We start from the raw sequence: 18,200 nt of genomic DNA, 5'->3' as shown, positions 1-18,200 counted from the left end.
AGCCACAAAGCAATAAACAATATATATCACTAAAATCATTGGTTATTTGGGATCCCAGACATTAACTACATACAACAACCTTAAAGTTTCCTTCTTAACCTTTGTGCCTTACAAGCCACTTTTCAGATGTGCATTAAAATGACCTTCACTAGAAATTAACAAGGAGAATATTTGTAACTGTCCAGTAACATAAAGCACAAAACTATTTCATTGTTCCCTACCTATTATGGAGATAGTTACTAAACAATACATCACACACTTCCATCTTTTACAACTAGACATGAATTGCATCTTTGAAGGTTCTTGCATAATAAGTGCTGCCTTTGGCGCTGAAGATTTCTCAGAGCCAATTGTGTGAAAAATCTTCCCAGTAAACCATAAGACAGTACGAGGTACCACAGCAAACATATGTCTCTCTGTGTGTGCACGTATGAAAATCTTTATGAATTATCAACACACAAAGCCCAACATCATTACTAATATACACATTAGTCTGCTGACTCTAGGAATAAGAACATGTGGATAAGGAACACTGATGAACCTTATAAAATATTGCTTCCAAACAAACTCAAAAACACTTAAAATATGTGGCATACAAATGCATGAACTTCTTTCTGAAAGTAGAGTAGCATGTAATTCTTTACTTTGAAGAGGTTGAACTAAAGCCAAGATGTTTCAAAAATGCTAAAAGTATATGTATTTTTTAAATCCTGCTTTTCTAAGATTCTTAATGCAAAAAATATATCCACACAAGGAACAGTTTCCCTCTGTATTCCAGACATACATAAAAACCTATTCTGTAACCAAAAGAATTATTCTGTATACACTAACTAGTCTGACTGATTCTTGTTAACAGAACTATAGATTACATTCCTAAGAGATTGTCTATACCAAAATTTTTGCAATGAATACGTGGACAAGAGAACTACGATTTACTGCATGATCTGAAAAATGTGCAAGGCACAAGCAATGTAAAGAGTACTAGCAAACAAGCTGAAAAGGCCTAAGTGGCATCAGGAACAGAGAGAATTTTCTGATTTCTGTTACACAAGCTGTAAAAAAACACTTATGTGCAAAAGCTAATGAAAAACATATTCTGAATCTCTTTGAAACTGAGCAGTGCAAAGAAGCAAAAATTCACTGACAGCAGTAAATTGCCTAAGTCATGCCTTTTTCCTTTCTAAGCAAAAATCAGTTATCATATGAAAAGCAATCAGAGATTGCAGTTGCTTATTTGCTTTTTCATCTTATTTTGCCCATGCTTCTATGTCTTATTGTTTCTTTCAAAATCGTCCCTAAAATTTTGCCTTGTCGAACTCCTATCTATATTTCAGCAGATCACATCTTTACATTTTCTTAAGCACAGGAGGAAGATTTGCTTTTCCTGACTACATAGCATCATCAGCCAACTTAAAGCATCCGTAAAATATCCTGCCCAGTTCCCCAGACAGAGGGTCACCTGGCTTCTCAAGTTCTCTTCCTGGCTCACTTGTGTTTCTGACACCAGCCAAATAAAAGCGCCCTGCTGAGGAAACTCAGCAACATGAATCAAATTGGAAAGATTTGTCTTAAGTACAAAGACCATCAACACCACAATTACAGCAAGATGAAAATGAAGTGAGGCGAGGGCTTCAACACAGTATTGGAAGGGATGCTTATACCAAGGGAGCTAATATTTATCACATGGCTCATACTGATACCAAAGATATCAGGGAGATAGTGTTCAGCTCAAGAGAAGATTGCAGTTCAAACACCTACATATATGCTCATGGGCTCCAGCGTACCACCTGCAGTGAAGATGCAGACTGCTGCTGCTACTACTTTAAGTGTCACAGCTGAGAGGAGTAACTCTAGTGTCTCATACCACTTCTGAGTTGGAGCATATGTGAAGAGTGGAACATAAAACTTCAAATTTCTGAATAGCATTTTATGATTCTGTTCTCTATGATTAAGAAATTGCTATGTAATTATTTAATCAAAAGTCACCACTGACAACATTTAGACAGCTGTGCATTGCAATACCTAATGTAAAAAGATAGAAAGGTATTTCCAATAATAGGATGTGAAAAAGACTATTCTTGCCTTTAATTAAAGTTCATGCATGCATTTTTATATCTGTCATTTATTCCCTTTAAAAAGACAGATATAAATCTATTAAAATGAACAAAAGCTTGAAATATTTTGATTGCAATTGTGCACATCGGTAAATGAGCAGGAGAATCCACTACAGCCCCCAGATTAGACTTCCAGCTTTCAAACAAATGAGTCACATAATCAAATAAACAGTTCCCTGAAGTCACACCTGATTTCATATCTGAAATCTCCTATTAAGAGAAATTCTGATCAACTTCAAGGAGAATTAATGTTAGAACAAACAGAGTGATAATTGAATGAGGTCTACTTTTGGTGTTAAGTGCATCTGCATATTATTTATTCACAGAAATGATTTCCAACAAAAGAAGTCATAACAAATGCATGACTCCATGCTTTGCCATTTCTGCTAATACCATTCTAACTATATTTGGATACCTACAGTGTTCAGAAAAAATAATTTGAAGAGCTACATCCCATCTTTTGAGAAAAAATAAGCTTCTTTACCTGTTAAAGTTCTCAAAATGTTGAGAGTGATGTTTGAGTGCATAAATAATTTATACTCTAAATGGAAAAGAACTCTTAGATATTGCACAAAAATTAACTTTTACTTCCTTTACCTTAATTAAAGTATGGTCCATCAGCACTTTCTGCGCAAGATGAAACACCTGTACGTTTTAAACTGCATTATAAATGTGCATTTTCAAATGAAGTCCTCCCTTCTACACTGCATGCTGGAACATACGTTTTGGTCAACTCTTTTTTCCCGTGCTTGATGTCTGCTTTTTTTGTTAAGGTGAGTGGTATTCAGCTACATACATCAAGACAGATTCTTAATTCTCCCCATTTTCCATTTCCTGCCTTATGGAAATTCAACAGGCTTAATCCTTCTTTAGTATTCTTAGGAATCTGTTACACCATAGAAACTGTATGTAAAGTTAATGCTCATGCTACCAAAATGCTGCAAGGATTAATCTACTTTGTCAACACACAACAAATCAGCAGATATCATAATGCCTGAACTCCTTCATTTCAGAAAGATGGTAAAAAATTGGATGGATTTTGTAAATGTAAAAAAAAGAGATGATTATGCTTTTTGTAAAACCATCCCAGTGTGGAGCCCGGCCTAGCATCCACATGACAAATCTTGACAGCACGTAATATCAGGAAAAAAGAAACAGTAAATTATTTGGAATAAATAAAAGACTAAGTCTTTTCACTGCCTAGCATGGAGTTTTAAAGTCTAAGAGTGAACTGCTTTATAGAACTTAATAAAACGAATCTACCTTTGAATCTGCCTGCAGAATTCAGATCACTGCAGGAAGTCCAACAGGTCTACCCATGAACTACTTTCATGCTATATCTGAAGGACACTTATGAAAATATACTGAAAAATGCACGGCAATCATTAAAATAAATAAATAAAGGGGGAAAAAAAAAAAAAAAGCAAAAAAAAGCTACAGTTGGCTTGCCCTTCTGCAGCTGTCAGTAGTGAAGCCAGAAATCAGAAACTCCGTCTCCTTTTTTAACAGAAGTTATGCAATGAGTTCACAGAACAGTGCAACAGCAGAAGTGCTGATATCCTCCTGCTCATAGACATTCTAATACTGATGCCTAACGCAGTGCCAGAATTTAAGTAAAAATACTGGACTTCTATCCACCTGAAAGCACGTTTAGGTGGCACAACTACTAAAGGGTGATGTTACATAGAAAGAACAGTTTTGTGACATTTGCTAACATAATTTAAAATACTGAGCTTTCTCAAGAGGTTCCAAAAAAGCTTCCACAGGTTACAGATGGAGGCTGACTTTTGGTGTTACTTTACTGCTTAGTAATAGTGTTGTGAATATCTTACCATTTCCACAAACTCAGAAACAACATAAGAATGGATATCTGAGTTGCTTATCAGACTTTTTTTTTTGCAGCTTATTTATCACTTCTGTATGTTTGGTACTCTAAGCAGATGCTGATCCTGCTCCTACAGTACCAGTTAAAGACAGCTTCACTACAGACTTTAGGGAAGTCATCTGTAAGTGCCTTCTGAAAATCACATTTCTTACTGGATCAAAGATTGTTTGAGGAGATAGGAAGCCACAAGTCTCATCTACTGAAAGTGTTCAGGAACTAGTATTAAAGCTAGAGTCACAACTCCACAGAAATCTTAACCTAAGATTAATTCAAATTAATCTATTCAGTCTGGACTCAGAAAGATTCTGAAAAGTATGTATGTATAACACATAAAATTCAGACTGTGCTTTTGTCTGACTGTTGGTCATTCTCTTCCTATGTGAATACAACATCTAGAGCCTTCAGCACTGTAGACTACCACATTTTTATAATGGCTTTATACAGTGATAAGCAATTTTCTTCCCATAATAAGCAGTGCATTAGCACTACCATTAGTAAGCAGTTACTCTAGAGGAATAGCAAATCATGAGTGTTCATGCTGTAAATTCCCAATTAGTATTTCTAAAAGGAAGCCAGAGGATTTCCGTTCATCACTGTATGCAGTGGAGTGTTGACTAATACCCAAATCATCTACCAGTAGAATTTTCTAATTGAGCTTTTTAAATTGGGAAGTCAAATAAAGGAGCAAATACAGAACAATTTATCAACAGCACATTTTACTGTTTTACAAATGCACTCTACATCCTCCCCAAAGTAAAAAAATAATCCACACTATGGAAACAACTCTAACATAAATCCTGCCTGCATTGTGGGACAGCAGTGACAGGAGATACAACACTTTTGTCTTATTCTCTTTTGTCTTTACATACAAAAAAGAGAACTCTGTGTGTGTGTTTTTCAATAGGGTCATCATTTTCTTCTGGAGAAACAATTGGTGTTGGTTTTTTGACAGTGATATTTCTGCTTCAGTGACACAGCAGAAGAGTCTTCCTCATGTGACTATTCCTTACAAGCTGATTCCAGTTAGAATCACTGCACGTACTTTCCAAGTTAAAATGAACAACCAGCCATATCACACTGTATGAAGGTAACATCTACTCCAGAACATGTAAGTGAAAAAAACTAGCTGAAACAACGTAAAGCACAAAATGTTTGCCTTACTCTTTTAAATACTGAGCTCCTCCATTTTCCCTGAGTTCTCACTCCAACTGGTGATCACGAGGAGTGAAGGACCCTCATGCTCATTCATGGTCAATGATTGCAGAATCAAATAAATGCAAAGTTAGCTCCACAGGAGAATTTTAATTCTTACGTAATTTTAAATATGAATCAGACAGAACAAATTAAGAAACTCACATTTATGTTGAATACATAAATTCAGAGTACATACTTTTATCTAATTTTCAGACTAAAGACTTATCTGCTGCACTGTGTTCTCCTAAGCTTGGCAGCAAAATCCAGTGGCAAAAACATATCTCTCATCATCCATGATTTTGCAGGTTTTGCTGGAGGAGGCTTTGCTCCTCCAAACACTGGAGGAAGTTCACCACTGTCATTGCAGCAGTAAGGGAGATGATAAAGCAATGAATGAGTCTCCATTTCTCACAATCTTGAGATATAAACACTAGGTAAAGCAGCATAATGCAGGAGGTTAGGCTGGAGGTAATGGACATGGTGGTGACCTTGGCCAGGGACTTGCTCAGGGCTGCGTAGGCCAGTCTGTCCAGGTCTTGGCTGGAGGAGGCACTACTAGGAACAGTTGGAAACTAAGGAATGGAGTTAGCTGTTTTCCCATACAGTGCCTTCCCATTCTGTTCCCTAAGATAAATAAAAGTATAGGCACATACACAATATAGCAAATGACAGCATATTCACCAGACTGTCTCCGAATAACTGATGCTCTGGCACCTCACCTCCAATAAGTCACCCACCAAAAGGGAGCAAGCAAGGCAATAACCACACAGACTATCAAAGCAAATAAGAAACCTAGACTTACGGACACACATTTCCCGGCTTTCATAAAATCCAGGGCAGCACTGGGATTTACGCCTGTACATCGTTTTTTCACCATGTCTGTAGGCAGTACGGTAGCTGATTCTAAAGGAAAGAATGAATGGTTGTTGCATACATTTCAGTTAGAAAACTGAACAATTTATATTGTTATTTTTCTTCAAAAATCTACAGCCTCTAGTAAAAGGAAAAAAAAAAACAACACTCCAAGAAGTATTTATCTGCTGTTCAAGAGTCTTTGTGGTTCCCCCAGAAAAACTTATTTCCATGGGTGACCAGACAGCAGTTTTCTAGTAGCATTCTAACTACTTAAGCAATGCACAAACAGGAGTATCACAACCTTCACTACTAGCACCCCAAAGAACATTAAAGACTAGCAAAACAAATCCATTTGCTGTATCACTAACAGAATCAGCTTCCAAGGTAAAGATTTTGGTGTTTATCTTTACAAGAGTGAGTTGATTTCTACAGGGACAGAGACACTGCACTAGTTAAGTACTGGTTAATGCACTTTAAGGTATCTGGAATTGCTCCTTAGAGATATTCAAAAGCCATCAGGATGTAGTGCAGGACAACCTGTTCTAGGTGGCTCTGCTTGAGCAGAAGAATTGGGCCAGATGACTTCTAGATATCATTGCATGGTACTTCTACTTCCCTTTCAAGCAACATACATTTTCCCCAGAAAACAAGGTTCAAAGCAGCAAGGTGCCTCAAGATATTTTGGAACAAATACATCTGTCAGGATCTGCAGAAATTAATTTAATGTACTGCATACTTCTTTTTTCTAACCTGTTCTTTTTCTATTAGATATCTACAGGATGCTATACCCTGACCCCTGACCTGCTAATAAAATCTATGTAGCTTTGCTTGGACTAGGCATTTTTCGGTTATCAGATACCTTATGTATTACACAAATAAGTCACTATATAATGCTTTATTTCAACAGACATAAGATCTTTGCAAATACATACAATACCAACATTTTGACATATTAGCAATTATACATCACCTGTGTCGTGTGCACTTAAACCAGTTTAGGATGTCAGTACAACTGGTGTAGTAAATCTGATCAAAAGGATGTGGATATGACTCTTGCACTGTAACTGAATAACTGCGGAGAGACAGAGAGAAGGCAAACATTATTGAGCAAGTGTTTTCCAGTACAGTCTGATTTAATTCTTTTATAAAGTCCTGACAAGTAGCTTGTAGATAAAAGTGATAAGAAGTCATATGTTTAAGCATACTCTGTAGCTCCTGGAGGCTCACACATTCATAGCATACAGACAACCATGACCCTGACATAAATGTTTTTGCATTCCAGTGAGGAGTGTCTGCTAAAATAGTTCACCATATAACCTCACAAGCAAAAATGCATAGTCAGTTTCAGCCTAATATCTATCTGTTACCAATGACCTACAAGTAGTCTGCTACCACTTTTATCACCAATCTAAAAGCCAGTAGTTCTTAATTTCCCTTTTAATGTAGTAATAAGATATTTATCAAAAAATCCTCAAAAAAATAATATAATATATTATATATAATATAATGGTAAAAAAAAAAATAATTAAAAAAAATATTCACATGCAAATGAACTCACCAGAAAATTCAAGTTAAAAAGCAATAAAACACTGACACAGTAGTGGAAAGAATTTACTTCGATATGAAGGTGGGTGTTATTACAGAAATACACAGAGTTAATAATTTTTGAAACAAATAAAACAATTGTGGCAACCAAGTCTGTTCAGCAGTCAGAAATTATATTTAAGTCCACACTTTTCGTTTGCTTGTTTTCTGTTTAACTTTGAACGGAGAAACTTTTTTTCAGAAGCATTTTGCTGGAGTTCTTGTACTGTTTTCTGCCAAATTATGAGTGTGGTGTCCTACAAATGAATCTGTGCTCTGAAATCCAGACCCTCCAGAGTTGTCAGCGGGGCCAGAGGAAGAGATCTCTGCTGCAGAAGTGAAAAATATTGAATCACCCCAGAAAACTCTTGTGCAGACTGTTTGTGCTGGCAGCCTGTCAGTCCCTGGTTGCGTAAAAGGGTTAGAAAATATGGGAATGCGTGGTCTCTCCCTCTTGTAGCACTGGTTCCCAGGAGCAGTCAAAACACTTGCTGAGTGAACAGCCCATCTGGATTTCACTCACGCCACCTCTGACCCCTCAGCACCTACTACAGGGTAACAACCACAATCTCCTCCTACTGCTGTCATCACCTATACTGAGAGAAAACACATCCAGATCCATTCACTCTTCACTGCCCAGAACTTGCTGCCTGTTTTTGCTATGCCCTAAAAAGGCAAGCATCTCTAATTCGTCCAGCTGTAAGACAAAGCCTGACAAAATGTCTGTGCCTGCTTGCTGCTGAACACCACATCCAGCTCATCCATTCTTGGTGTGATCAGAGCTCATCTGTGAAGACTGTTTTAAAACAGGGCTGATAGATTTATAGTGCTGCCAGTGACAGCAGCAGCAACAAACTTATATCTGGGGGCTTTACTCTGCTGTAGCTGTATTCATTCAAAAGCTGGATGTGCTTGATGAATATTTTTTCTTCTGCAGACTTTCATCATTTTAAAACGCGTTATGCTCTGTAAACACGACTGGTTTTTGCCATTTTGTTTTCACTACTATATATGTTCACTGAAAACCTCTTTTATGGATATAAATAGAAAGTAAAGGAGTGGAGTAGCATCAAGTAACAACCTCAACTTGTATCTGAATGTTGTAGACAGACATGACAACTGCTTCATAAACTAAATTTTGTATACACCAGATCTCATGCAAAGTATCTGCTCCTACCCTTGCTTAACACAAGCTGAGATGCTGAGGAAAGACCTTAAGTGCATTTTTTTTATATGCAGACTTTATAAAAAATTAAATAAAAGTTTCAACTGTCTCTGCAAAGACTTAGCCATACCAATTTGCACATAAATGTACAGTGGCTCAGCAGCATTTCCAGTATAAAAAACAACTTACCTCCAGTGAAGACAATACTTATGTTTTGAAATGAACACTTGCACTATCTCAGGAAATAGCTGATCAGCCATGGCCTTAATAAAATAATATCAGTGAGACAGTCAGGCCTGGTTTCACTACTATAATCTTCACTCAAGAAAAGTACAACAAATGCTTGCAGTTCAACCTCTCCTACCCACTGTGAGCATTCTACTTGCAATTAACATGAAATTGGTGAACAAATTGATTAACGAAATGGATGAATTTATAGCTGTATGTTACAAATTTATGAACCTCATCAAAAAAAATTAAACAACAAATCTTAATTTAGATTCCAAGAATGTTGAAAAGGAAAGAATCAGCATAATCAAATTTGGCCAAACTCCAATATGGCTAATTACATTTTGCATATGTAAAAGCTTCTTTTCACTTAAATCAAAGAAAGCTTTTTCTTGATTCCTTTCTTGTCCCTGGATGGTTCTGTAACTTTGCCTGTGCAACTGTCATGGTTTTTGCATTCTTACTACTACCACAAAGATGGCTGCATTTCATCCCAGCATGAAAGCCTTTACTTACCCTGAACTTACTGGGCCCTTGTGTTAGCATAAAATTTTATTCTGAGTTCATTATTTGATTGAAAGCTTTAAATCATTTAAAACGTGTTACATAAAACACACTAGCATTATTAGAATCAGCATTTGTATCAAGTTTTCTGTTAAAGAAACTATTACCTTTCCCAGTGGCTACACACATTTGGATCTTCAAGATTCAAAGATAAAGTTGTCCCCAGCCAATGGTACAGGAGTATAACAGGGAATCCACAAAGGGAGTTCAAATGAAGAACCATCTTTTCGAAAAGGTAGCCTGTAAAAATGTATACATATTTATGATTTATGAAGAATATTGTAGAAATGATAAAAGAGACAGAACTAATTATTCATTTTACTTGGAAATACATAATCAAGTCAACGTGCAAACCAATGGGTACTTCAAGAAACATGTGATGCCTGCCCAGCAGCAGTAAATACATGTCCATTTTGGTAGAAGAAGACAAATGGAGTAGTTTCTGCAAGTGGCTGGGCAGCCAGCTGGCAAGCAGTACTAACCCATCACCAAATTGCAGTCAGTGAGGCTCAGACCGTTTCATGGTGGTTGTCCCTGCCAGATAACAGATACAGATAGCTGTAATTTAAAGGAAAGACTAGAGCCTCCTGAAGACCACAAAAATAAAAATACCCTCATTAAAGGTATGGATCAAAAAGCCTGAACTTGACTTACTCAAAAAAGTGGCTTGTGCTACGCCATTGATGGACAGCAGCACCAACTTTCTCAAAACCACAGATAAAGCACCTTAAGCAGCTTCAGTCGATGTGATTTCGTATCCCGAAATTAGGAACCAGTTTCACAATACAGCCTCTCTAAGGATGCCCAAGCACTGAGAAGCTGGGCCAGCAAGGGGGCAGTGCCCAGTGTCCACTCAGGAAAGTCTGCATCTCTGCACCTGGTGCTTCCTTGATTTGTGCTCATCCACAAAACACCTCCGCACAGAGGATAGGGAAAGCTGTCATACATTTTTTTATTAGTTCTTCAAGATGTTAGACAACACTACGAGTAGGTGCCATGTTAGTTCATGATTTGCAAAAAATGTTACAGTGCCCTTTACTAACTAACCAACAATTCCTATGCAAGCAAATTAATTCATCAGGGGAAGAGTTTTGATCACTTTGCTTCAAATTGTTAAAAGACAGCATCACATTCTATTCTAGTGTTACTGCATAGTCTGCATAAATATCCTCTCCATTACCAGTTGTACAATTCCCAAACAGAAAAAGCATTCTGCTCAAAAATGAATTGCCCTTATAACATAAAAGTCTAAAAGATTATCCCAGTACTTTCACAGAGTCTATCTCAGATTTCAAGAACACAGTTTTAATTTGCACACCAAAACATTCAGAATTTGATTTACCTTGAATTCATAAATGCCAGAATGAAAGCTGGCAGAATGTAATCTGTAATGGCTCTAACTACCCTGCTTCCTCTTCTGGGAAACCTTTGACCTTACACCTTAATTTTTGAACAAATTTTAACACAATATTGCACCTGAGATCATACCAAAAATAAATAAAAATAAAAAGAGATAATTGAGTCTAATCTGCAGGATAATAAGAAAATAAGAAAGTAACTTCTGCTTGATGTACTTCCTTTCAAATATTACAAATACTTCCAACAAAGTAAAATAACTGAAAACAGACATTTATTATTCTAAATATTATGGAACAGATAAGAGCAAAACACACCAATAACTTATTTTAAGAGAAAAAAAAGCTACAAATCCATGAAAATGAGGAGGTGAAATAGTCTTACTTTACAAGACCCTCTTCTGAAATTGACACAAAAAAGCTCACAGAAAGACAATACTATATTTAGGATATTTGAGAACACAGAGATGATCCCATTTTTCTAAACCTCTCTTGAAAAATCATGGCTGCTGCTGAAGAGCATTTCATAGTCTACAACAGTTTCTCTGCATAGCGGAGTAGCCAATGTGCACTTGTTTAAAAAGAAATAAAAGCAGCTGTATTTTCAGTTAATAATTTCAACAAAGTGGTGATTTCCCTCATTTGAAATAGTCACTTTGATTATGCAGACTATAAATTGTATTTCTTTTTTTTTTTCTTCTTCTTCTTTTCAACTTCAGTAATTTTACTTTTGGATACATTTAACAAAGTATAAAATTAATAAAATAAAATTAAAAAAAAAAACAAACATTTGCATGAACCCCCTAGTGTAAAACTTGATTGCATTCCCAATCTTTTGCTTAATTATTAAGGAAAATCAAAACAGAAAATCAGCACCACTGATTAGCATTGCTAAAGTGTTTATATTAGCAATAAAAAACGCAGATGACTGATTTAACTCTTGATGTCTGCAGTTAGCACTGAGATACCCTTTTCAGAAATTCCATTTTCTTCTTACATTTTGCTTAAACCATCTCAGCCAATAATTCATCACTGTTCTCACCATCCATATACATTGTACCTTGATTTAAGCAATAAAAATGTCCATGCTACAGGATGCCTCATCTCTGTAAATCATTGATTAGTAGAAGTGAGAGGGAAATAATAACAAACACTAAAACTGAAAGCTCCTCTGGCCTACTACACAATATTGTGTAATTCATGTCCCCAGAACATAAACACTTTCTACCAGGCATCTACAGAAAACTTCAAAATCTGATTATCCTAAAACTTGGAGTAAAAGCCAACTTCACTTGCATTCAAGAGGGATCTTTAAGGTAAGTCCTGTGCAATGAGGTCACAGTCTGTTTAGATCAGATATACCTCTGTTTCCATGGGCTTTAATACAGTCACACAGTTTTAAAATGTGAACTAGAAAGCAATCTAGCTGCATGAAGCATCCGTAGATTACTCCCATTTACTTCTGTACTCCTATTAAATAAAATAATTTAAAATGAGTTTAGCTCATGATATGTCTACTGTATCAAATCAAGATATTAATAGCCATCAGTGATAGTCATCTTAATGAATGGAACATCCCGAGGCATACTGTAATTACTAACAAGATCATTTTTAAGATGGAATAACGGGTGTATCCTAAAGATATACTCCCCAAAATTATAGATACTCACCTGAAACACTTTTAATGTGAGCAACTACATGAATTACTTTAATCCCACCAGCAGGCAAATGAAAAAGCCTGTATTTATATGGCATATCAAAGTTAACAAGTGCTGACATCTGAGATATTTAGGCACTTTCTCTGTAAATACCAGTAGTGTTGATACGCTGCACACATTCTGTTTTATTAATGATTTCCTACACAGTGCAGGATCAAAACTAGAATAAGTAACAACAAAAAAAGAAAAACAAATTATTTTCCTCTGACTACTGAAAGCTGAGATGTGATTTCAGATGAGTTTCTCTGCCTTCTCCGAGCAGAGCCATAACACAGAGGACACAGCTATCCCTTAGACTGGTCTGCACAAAAGGTAAATGGGTGGAACTGGGGGAGAAGGGGAAGATAAAGCAGTGCAAAGCAAAAACTGAAGGTTGCTCAAGGCTGTTAACAAATTTTTTATGGTCAGCAAAATCAAACACTACTGGTGAATCAAGCAGGATTAGAACTGCATTGGCAACAAAGAATACGATGACACAGTTGCTAACATGACATAATGGCCCCAAGACTGAGGGAAATGCTGAGTCAGCTTTCTCATTAGCGTTGCAAAAGCATTTTTACCACTGCAATATAAAAAATGCAATTTATTTAGAGGATGAACTTCGGGACATTAAGATCTTTCTATACTCTGTCATGATATCTGTAAAATTCTCCAACACGTATGTCTGTCTTCACAGTGGCGCAGCATGGGTATGTTAAACAGTGTTCTCTGGGCTGCACTTCAGTGTGTTGTTTTAAATTGCACTTACTCTGCATTATCCTGTGTGTACAGCAAATCCTATTTTGAAAAATTTTCATTCTGTCCATCGCAGATCAACTCTCAGACTGAATTTGTAAACTACATAGATCCTGTTGCTGATAGCTCTGTCCTTATGATCTCCGGGCCATGAAAAAAGCAAGAGGCCCATAACAGACTGCTACCAGCATGTAGCAATTGCAGCTCCAAATGAGATAAATACATTTTGTAAAGATCCTCTTGTGAATTTTTTGGTTCTTCGGTTCCTATTTAGTGTTTCTGATACCCTTATATTCTCACTCCCAAGTTTCAGATCCTCTACCAGATCCACAATTTGTTTATAAAATCATCTCTTATACAACTGATGTCACATGATGCAAAATCGAGCCTGACCTAATCTTGTCAATAATGATTAGTCCCATGTTAACTTCTGTGAAGAAAATCTGATTGCTTTCATTGATTGCCTTAGAAAATTAATAGATGGAAGAGCAGGAAGCGGTTATCCTTTGGAAATCAGTTGGATAATGTCACATGAAACCTCACTCATAAAATAAATACGAACTAACCTGAATAGCAACATTATCACATTGGCCCTACATGGCTGGGAAAAGGAAACTTAAAAACAAAACGAAACAACAATCTCACTGTCTCACTGTAAGGGACCATCTCTTCTTGAATGCTCAAAATATGTCACTCCAAAGACATCATTGCTAGTTAGGGGAGCACAGAAGAGACCGAACTACCATTCATCTTCAAAGCTGAGATTTTTCTTGACAGAACATGTGGAATTTGGACACTTTGCTACATGATAATTCAAGAAGAGCCTAAACTGAATGTCTCTTTCACACCCTGACGTTTAGAGATGACAAGGCCCTGTCTTGGTGCAGGTTAAAAAACATAACCCTCTCACCTTGTGCTTCTTTAAAATGTTAATGCAGAGACAAGTGTGTTCTTCAAGCCACTTCAACAATATACCAACTATCGACTTGCTTGCTGAGTATGCCAAGTATATGACTAGCCATAAAATGCAGCAATCCAATCACTAAGCTCACTCCACAAGAGAAGATATTAATTTTCTGATTTCACATCTTAGTACACCAAAGCAACAGTCCCTCCAGGATTCAGCTTCACACTCATTTACTCATCTGCAAACTCTTTCACAACAGAAGTCCCTTGGGATGGCAGTCATTTATGTCAATTGCCTACAAGGCAATGAACAATATCCCATAGTTCTCTTTCAGTGAAGAACAGGGTATCCTGAAGACAGAATTTTTCTCTGATACAGTACAATGGGGAATGGTTTTAAACAAAAAGAGCGGAGACTTAGGAGATCAGGTGTTAGGAGGAAACTTTTTACTCAGAGGGTGAGGCCCTGGCACAGCTGCCCAGATAAGCTGTGGTGCCCCATCCCTGGGGACACTCAAAGCCAGGCTGGATGGGGCCCTGGGCAGATGAGCTGGTGGCAGCAGCCCTGCAATGGCATGGGGTTGGGGCTGAGTGGGCTTTTAGGTCCCAAGCCTTTCCATTATACTATGATTCAATGTAATTGTCAAACTGGAATTAAAAGAACAAAAGAAGGTAATATGCAGATTGGAAGATTCAGAAATCCTCAACTCTCAGATAGCTTTCAGCTCTATATTAGCTATGCTTTCCCAGTGTTTCAGCAGAGTCCCAGACAACTGGAAACTGCAGCATTTCCTGCCCAGCTTCACCTTCTGTACAAGCCCAAAACAGAGCTATTCCATCACTATCATGAACTGCATTTTATGGGACTCAGTACTTTGCTGCAAGTCACTCATCAGTATCTTTTTCAAGATATATTCTTACTGTAGAAGATAAAATTAAAATTTCTGGATTCTGGAAAAAAAAATAAGGTTCTCTTTGGACCACCAAATTCACTTAAAATTATGCAGCATTTTCACTATATAGACAAAAGAACCACAAGAACTAAACTGTTAAGGATGGCATATCCATTTATCAATCCCCTCTCCTCCCACATACCCGTGTTAAAAGGAGAGGAAAATAAAGTTCAGTGGAAGTCAAGTTTGCATGGGGCAAGGAGGCACAGAAAAGAACAAATGCCATCACGCCAGATCCTTTGCAGATGGACTCATTATTATTCCTATGGGGCAGGCTGCCAAACATCACAAGCATGGGGTCCTTTCACTGTATGTCATTGTGCACTAAACTAGAGCACTGTTGACATTAAAGGATTTTACATTATTTTCAGGAATATAACAATATAGATCTTGAGCATGCAAAGTCGTGATCATTGTTACCTGTTGCACATGTGTGATTAGCATATGGAGCATGTCTGAAGATTATTCACACAAGAAGCTGCACAGATGAACTGTTAACAAATAAATCTTTCAGCTAAAAGTGCTGTCCAGCTATTTTTCAACTGGATGAAAAAATACCCAATAAAGACAGTTGTCTTTATTAAGGCTGTCTAGAATCCAAGACAAAGTATCTGAAAAGTGCAACTTCAGATGATGAACTGTAGCTAGAGCATAAATCCTGACAGAACTTCTTTTACACAAGAAGCATTAAGTGGACTATATAAAATTACATCAAGAAGGTGTACTTTGTATCTGTTTTTAGTCTGGGTATCACTGAAGAATGATTTATTAACATTCAGCTCCTATTTAAGATAGATAGATAGATAGATAGATAGATAGATAGATAGATAGATAGATAGATAGATAGATAGATAGATAGATAGATAGAAACACAAGCTCCTCAAGATGTTTAATATTCTTTCACCCCATGCCAAATAATGTAACAAGAGTAAGAGATGGTTAAAGAAGCTGTATGTGAGATGAGGAAGGACAGAGAAAAGGAAATTACTTCTGAGAATAATTTATACCTAACCAGTTTGGTAAATAGATGAAAATAATAATAATAATAATAATAATAAATAAATTGAGAAATGTTCACAGTCTGTGTCCATACTCGATAGTAGCATTATCTCAGGCTCAAATTTTTGGGTAATCACAACCCATGGCTTTTTACCAGGGAAGAACTCAAGGCTAAGAGTAGTCTACGCTTCCAAGTGAAGGGCATGCAGAAGGCTGGCTTTAGAAAGACCAGCTTCAATTGCCATATCTTTCTGCTAAGTTTTCTGTGGATTTTCAGACATTACTGTTTCTGTGCAAGCTAGTGCAGCTGTTTGTGGTCTGCACAGAGGTTCACGGTTGTCCTCCCTTCCAGTCCCTCTCCACAGCTGCTGACGGCCCCAGGGCTGGCCAGCTGCTCCTGGGGAAAGCCACCAGCCACATTTTGGAAGTAAACAGTGACTGGACAGAGGAATGTGCAAGAGCAAGGATCTAGCTGGTGCCTTCCCCCCAGCTGGGACAAGGCCACCAGCACAGGGAACCGTTGTGGTCTGGGGACAGGCACCAGGCACAAGCCTGAAGGGCCAGCAGGCACGGGGCTATGCAGCGATGCACCAGTGGCTTTCGGTCTGTACACAGATGGCACCTGTCAGCACTGGGCATCCTTCCCAGGATAGCTGCTGATGGATAGTAGTAATGAAAGCAGATACCATACTTTTAAAGAAAGGCAATACAGTCCAGGACTTGGTCTAGAAACCATATCCAGTCTTTTCCCCTCCCTTTTCCTACTTTTTATCAAAAAATGTAGTCCTCACTGGATCATCAGTCTGTGTATTAATCCCAGTGTTGTTTAATTGTACAGGTGAAGGCTAGAGAGCTTAGATGCATGTGTTTAGGGAAAACTATTTCTCAGGCTAGATGTTGCTGCCATGTATGAAAGCTCTATTTTAACAGAAAAATTTGGTAAGAAATCTATACTGAATGTTTAGCACCGTCCCATAATCAGATAACATCATCTGAGATCTGATACTTTTTTTTTCCTAAGGATGTTATATTCATGGATGCAACTGTGAAAACTTTGTGGTTGCTGACAAGTTGCCTGGGACAATCCTGTGGTTGCCTAAATAAACCAATTCCCTGGTTCCACTTATGCGGAAACTCTCATTCATAGTTTTACCCTCTCTTGACCGTAGCTTTTGTGAACTTTATTTTCCTATTATCTCAAGCACCAGCCTTCCAGACACTGTATCCAACATTTTGCTAGTGCATAAAAGAGTACAACCACAGGACCCAGACAATCCCTTTGGCTTCCTATTCATTCAGGATCCATTTCAAATGTGTCTGCCCTTCTATAAAAGTCTTTTGCTTTCTTGTATCAGCTCTCTTCAAAGACCTCCTCTGTTTTTTCCTTCCCCAATTACATGCACATTCTCTTTTTCCACATACACTTCCACATACATCAGATTCTTCTCCTTCCCAGACACAGCCTCTGTCAGCACTGACAAAAATCTTCAGTCTGCAGTTCCCCACACTTCAGACAGCCTTTCACTGGACTCCTTCTTTACGAACATCATATGTATAAACATACTCATTTCTTGTTGCTAACAAGAAATTGTTGTAAGTCTTTAATTTTCAAAGAAAAACAAACAAACAAACAAACAAAAAACTGTCATCTCATTTTAACAGTCTGAGTAGCTCTGGAACATTTCAGTGCATTATTTACTAGGTTTTGTCTTCCACCTTCAGCGATCCAGTTCAAAGTGTCCATGATTCACTGCATAAGATCTCCCTTCTCACAACAGTGCAAACCTAAAACATCCTGAGAGAAGAATGGGGAACCCACATTTAGCTCACATTTCATTCATTCATTTTCTTCTATCTTTTATTTTGGCTCTGCAAGAGTTAGAATGGACACAGCACTCCTCCATTCTTTCCTCAAAGGGGAAAATTGAAGACTATAATGCAAACC

At 37.4% G+C, this 18,200-nt stretch overlaps 1 protein-coding gene across 3 annotated transcripts in view; it reads right to left on the bottom strand.

The window, feature by feature from the left end:
* Positions 1-18,200, bottom strand: part of MEGF10 (multiple EGF like domains 10) — a 95,405-nt gene that overhangs the window by 61,542 nt on the left and 15,663 nt on the right. For all 3 annotated transcript variants that reach the window (XM_072359551.1, XM_072359549.1, XM_072359550.1), the window contains exons 2-4: positions 9,697-9,829; positions 7,019-7,120; positions 5,996-6,096 (exon numbers count right to left, since the gene is read on the bottom strand). In XM_072359551.1, coding sequence (XP_072215652.1) covers positions 5,996-6,096; positions 7,019-7,120; positions 9,697-9,812 — 319 coding nt within the window. In that variant the 5' untranslated portion in view covers positions 9,813-9,829. The remainder of the gene's footprint in view (positions 1-5,995; positions 6,097-7,018; positions 7,121-9,696; positions 9,830-18,200) is intronic.

This window comes from Excalfactoria chinensis, chromosome Z (assembly GCF_039878825.1).
Source record: "Excalfactoria chinensis isolate bCotChi1 chromosome Z, bCotChi1.hap2, whole genome shotgun sequence".
Taxonomy (NCBI): Eukaryota; Metazoa; Chordata; class Aves; order Galliformes; family Phasianidae; genus Excalfactoria; species Excalfactoria chinensis.
Note: the sequence above shows the minus strand (reverse complement) of the source record. Positions and strands in the feature narration are given on the sequence as shown.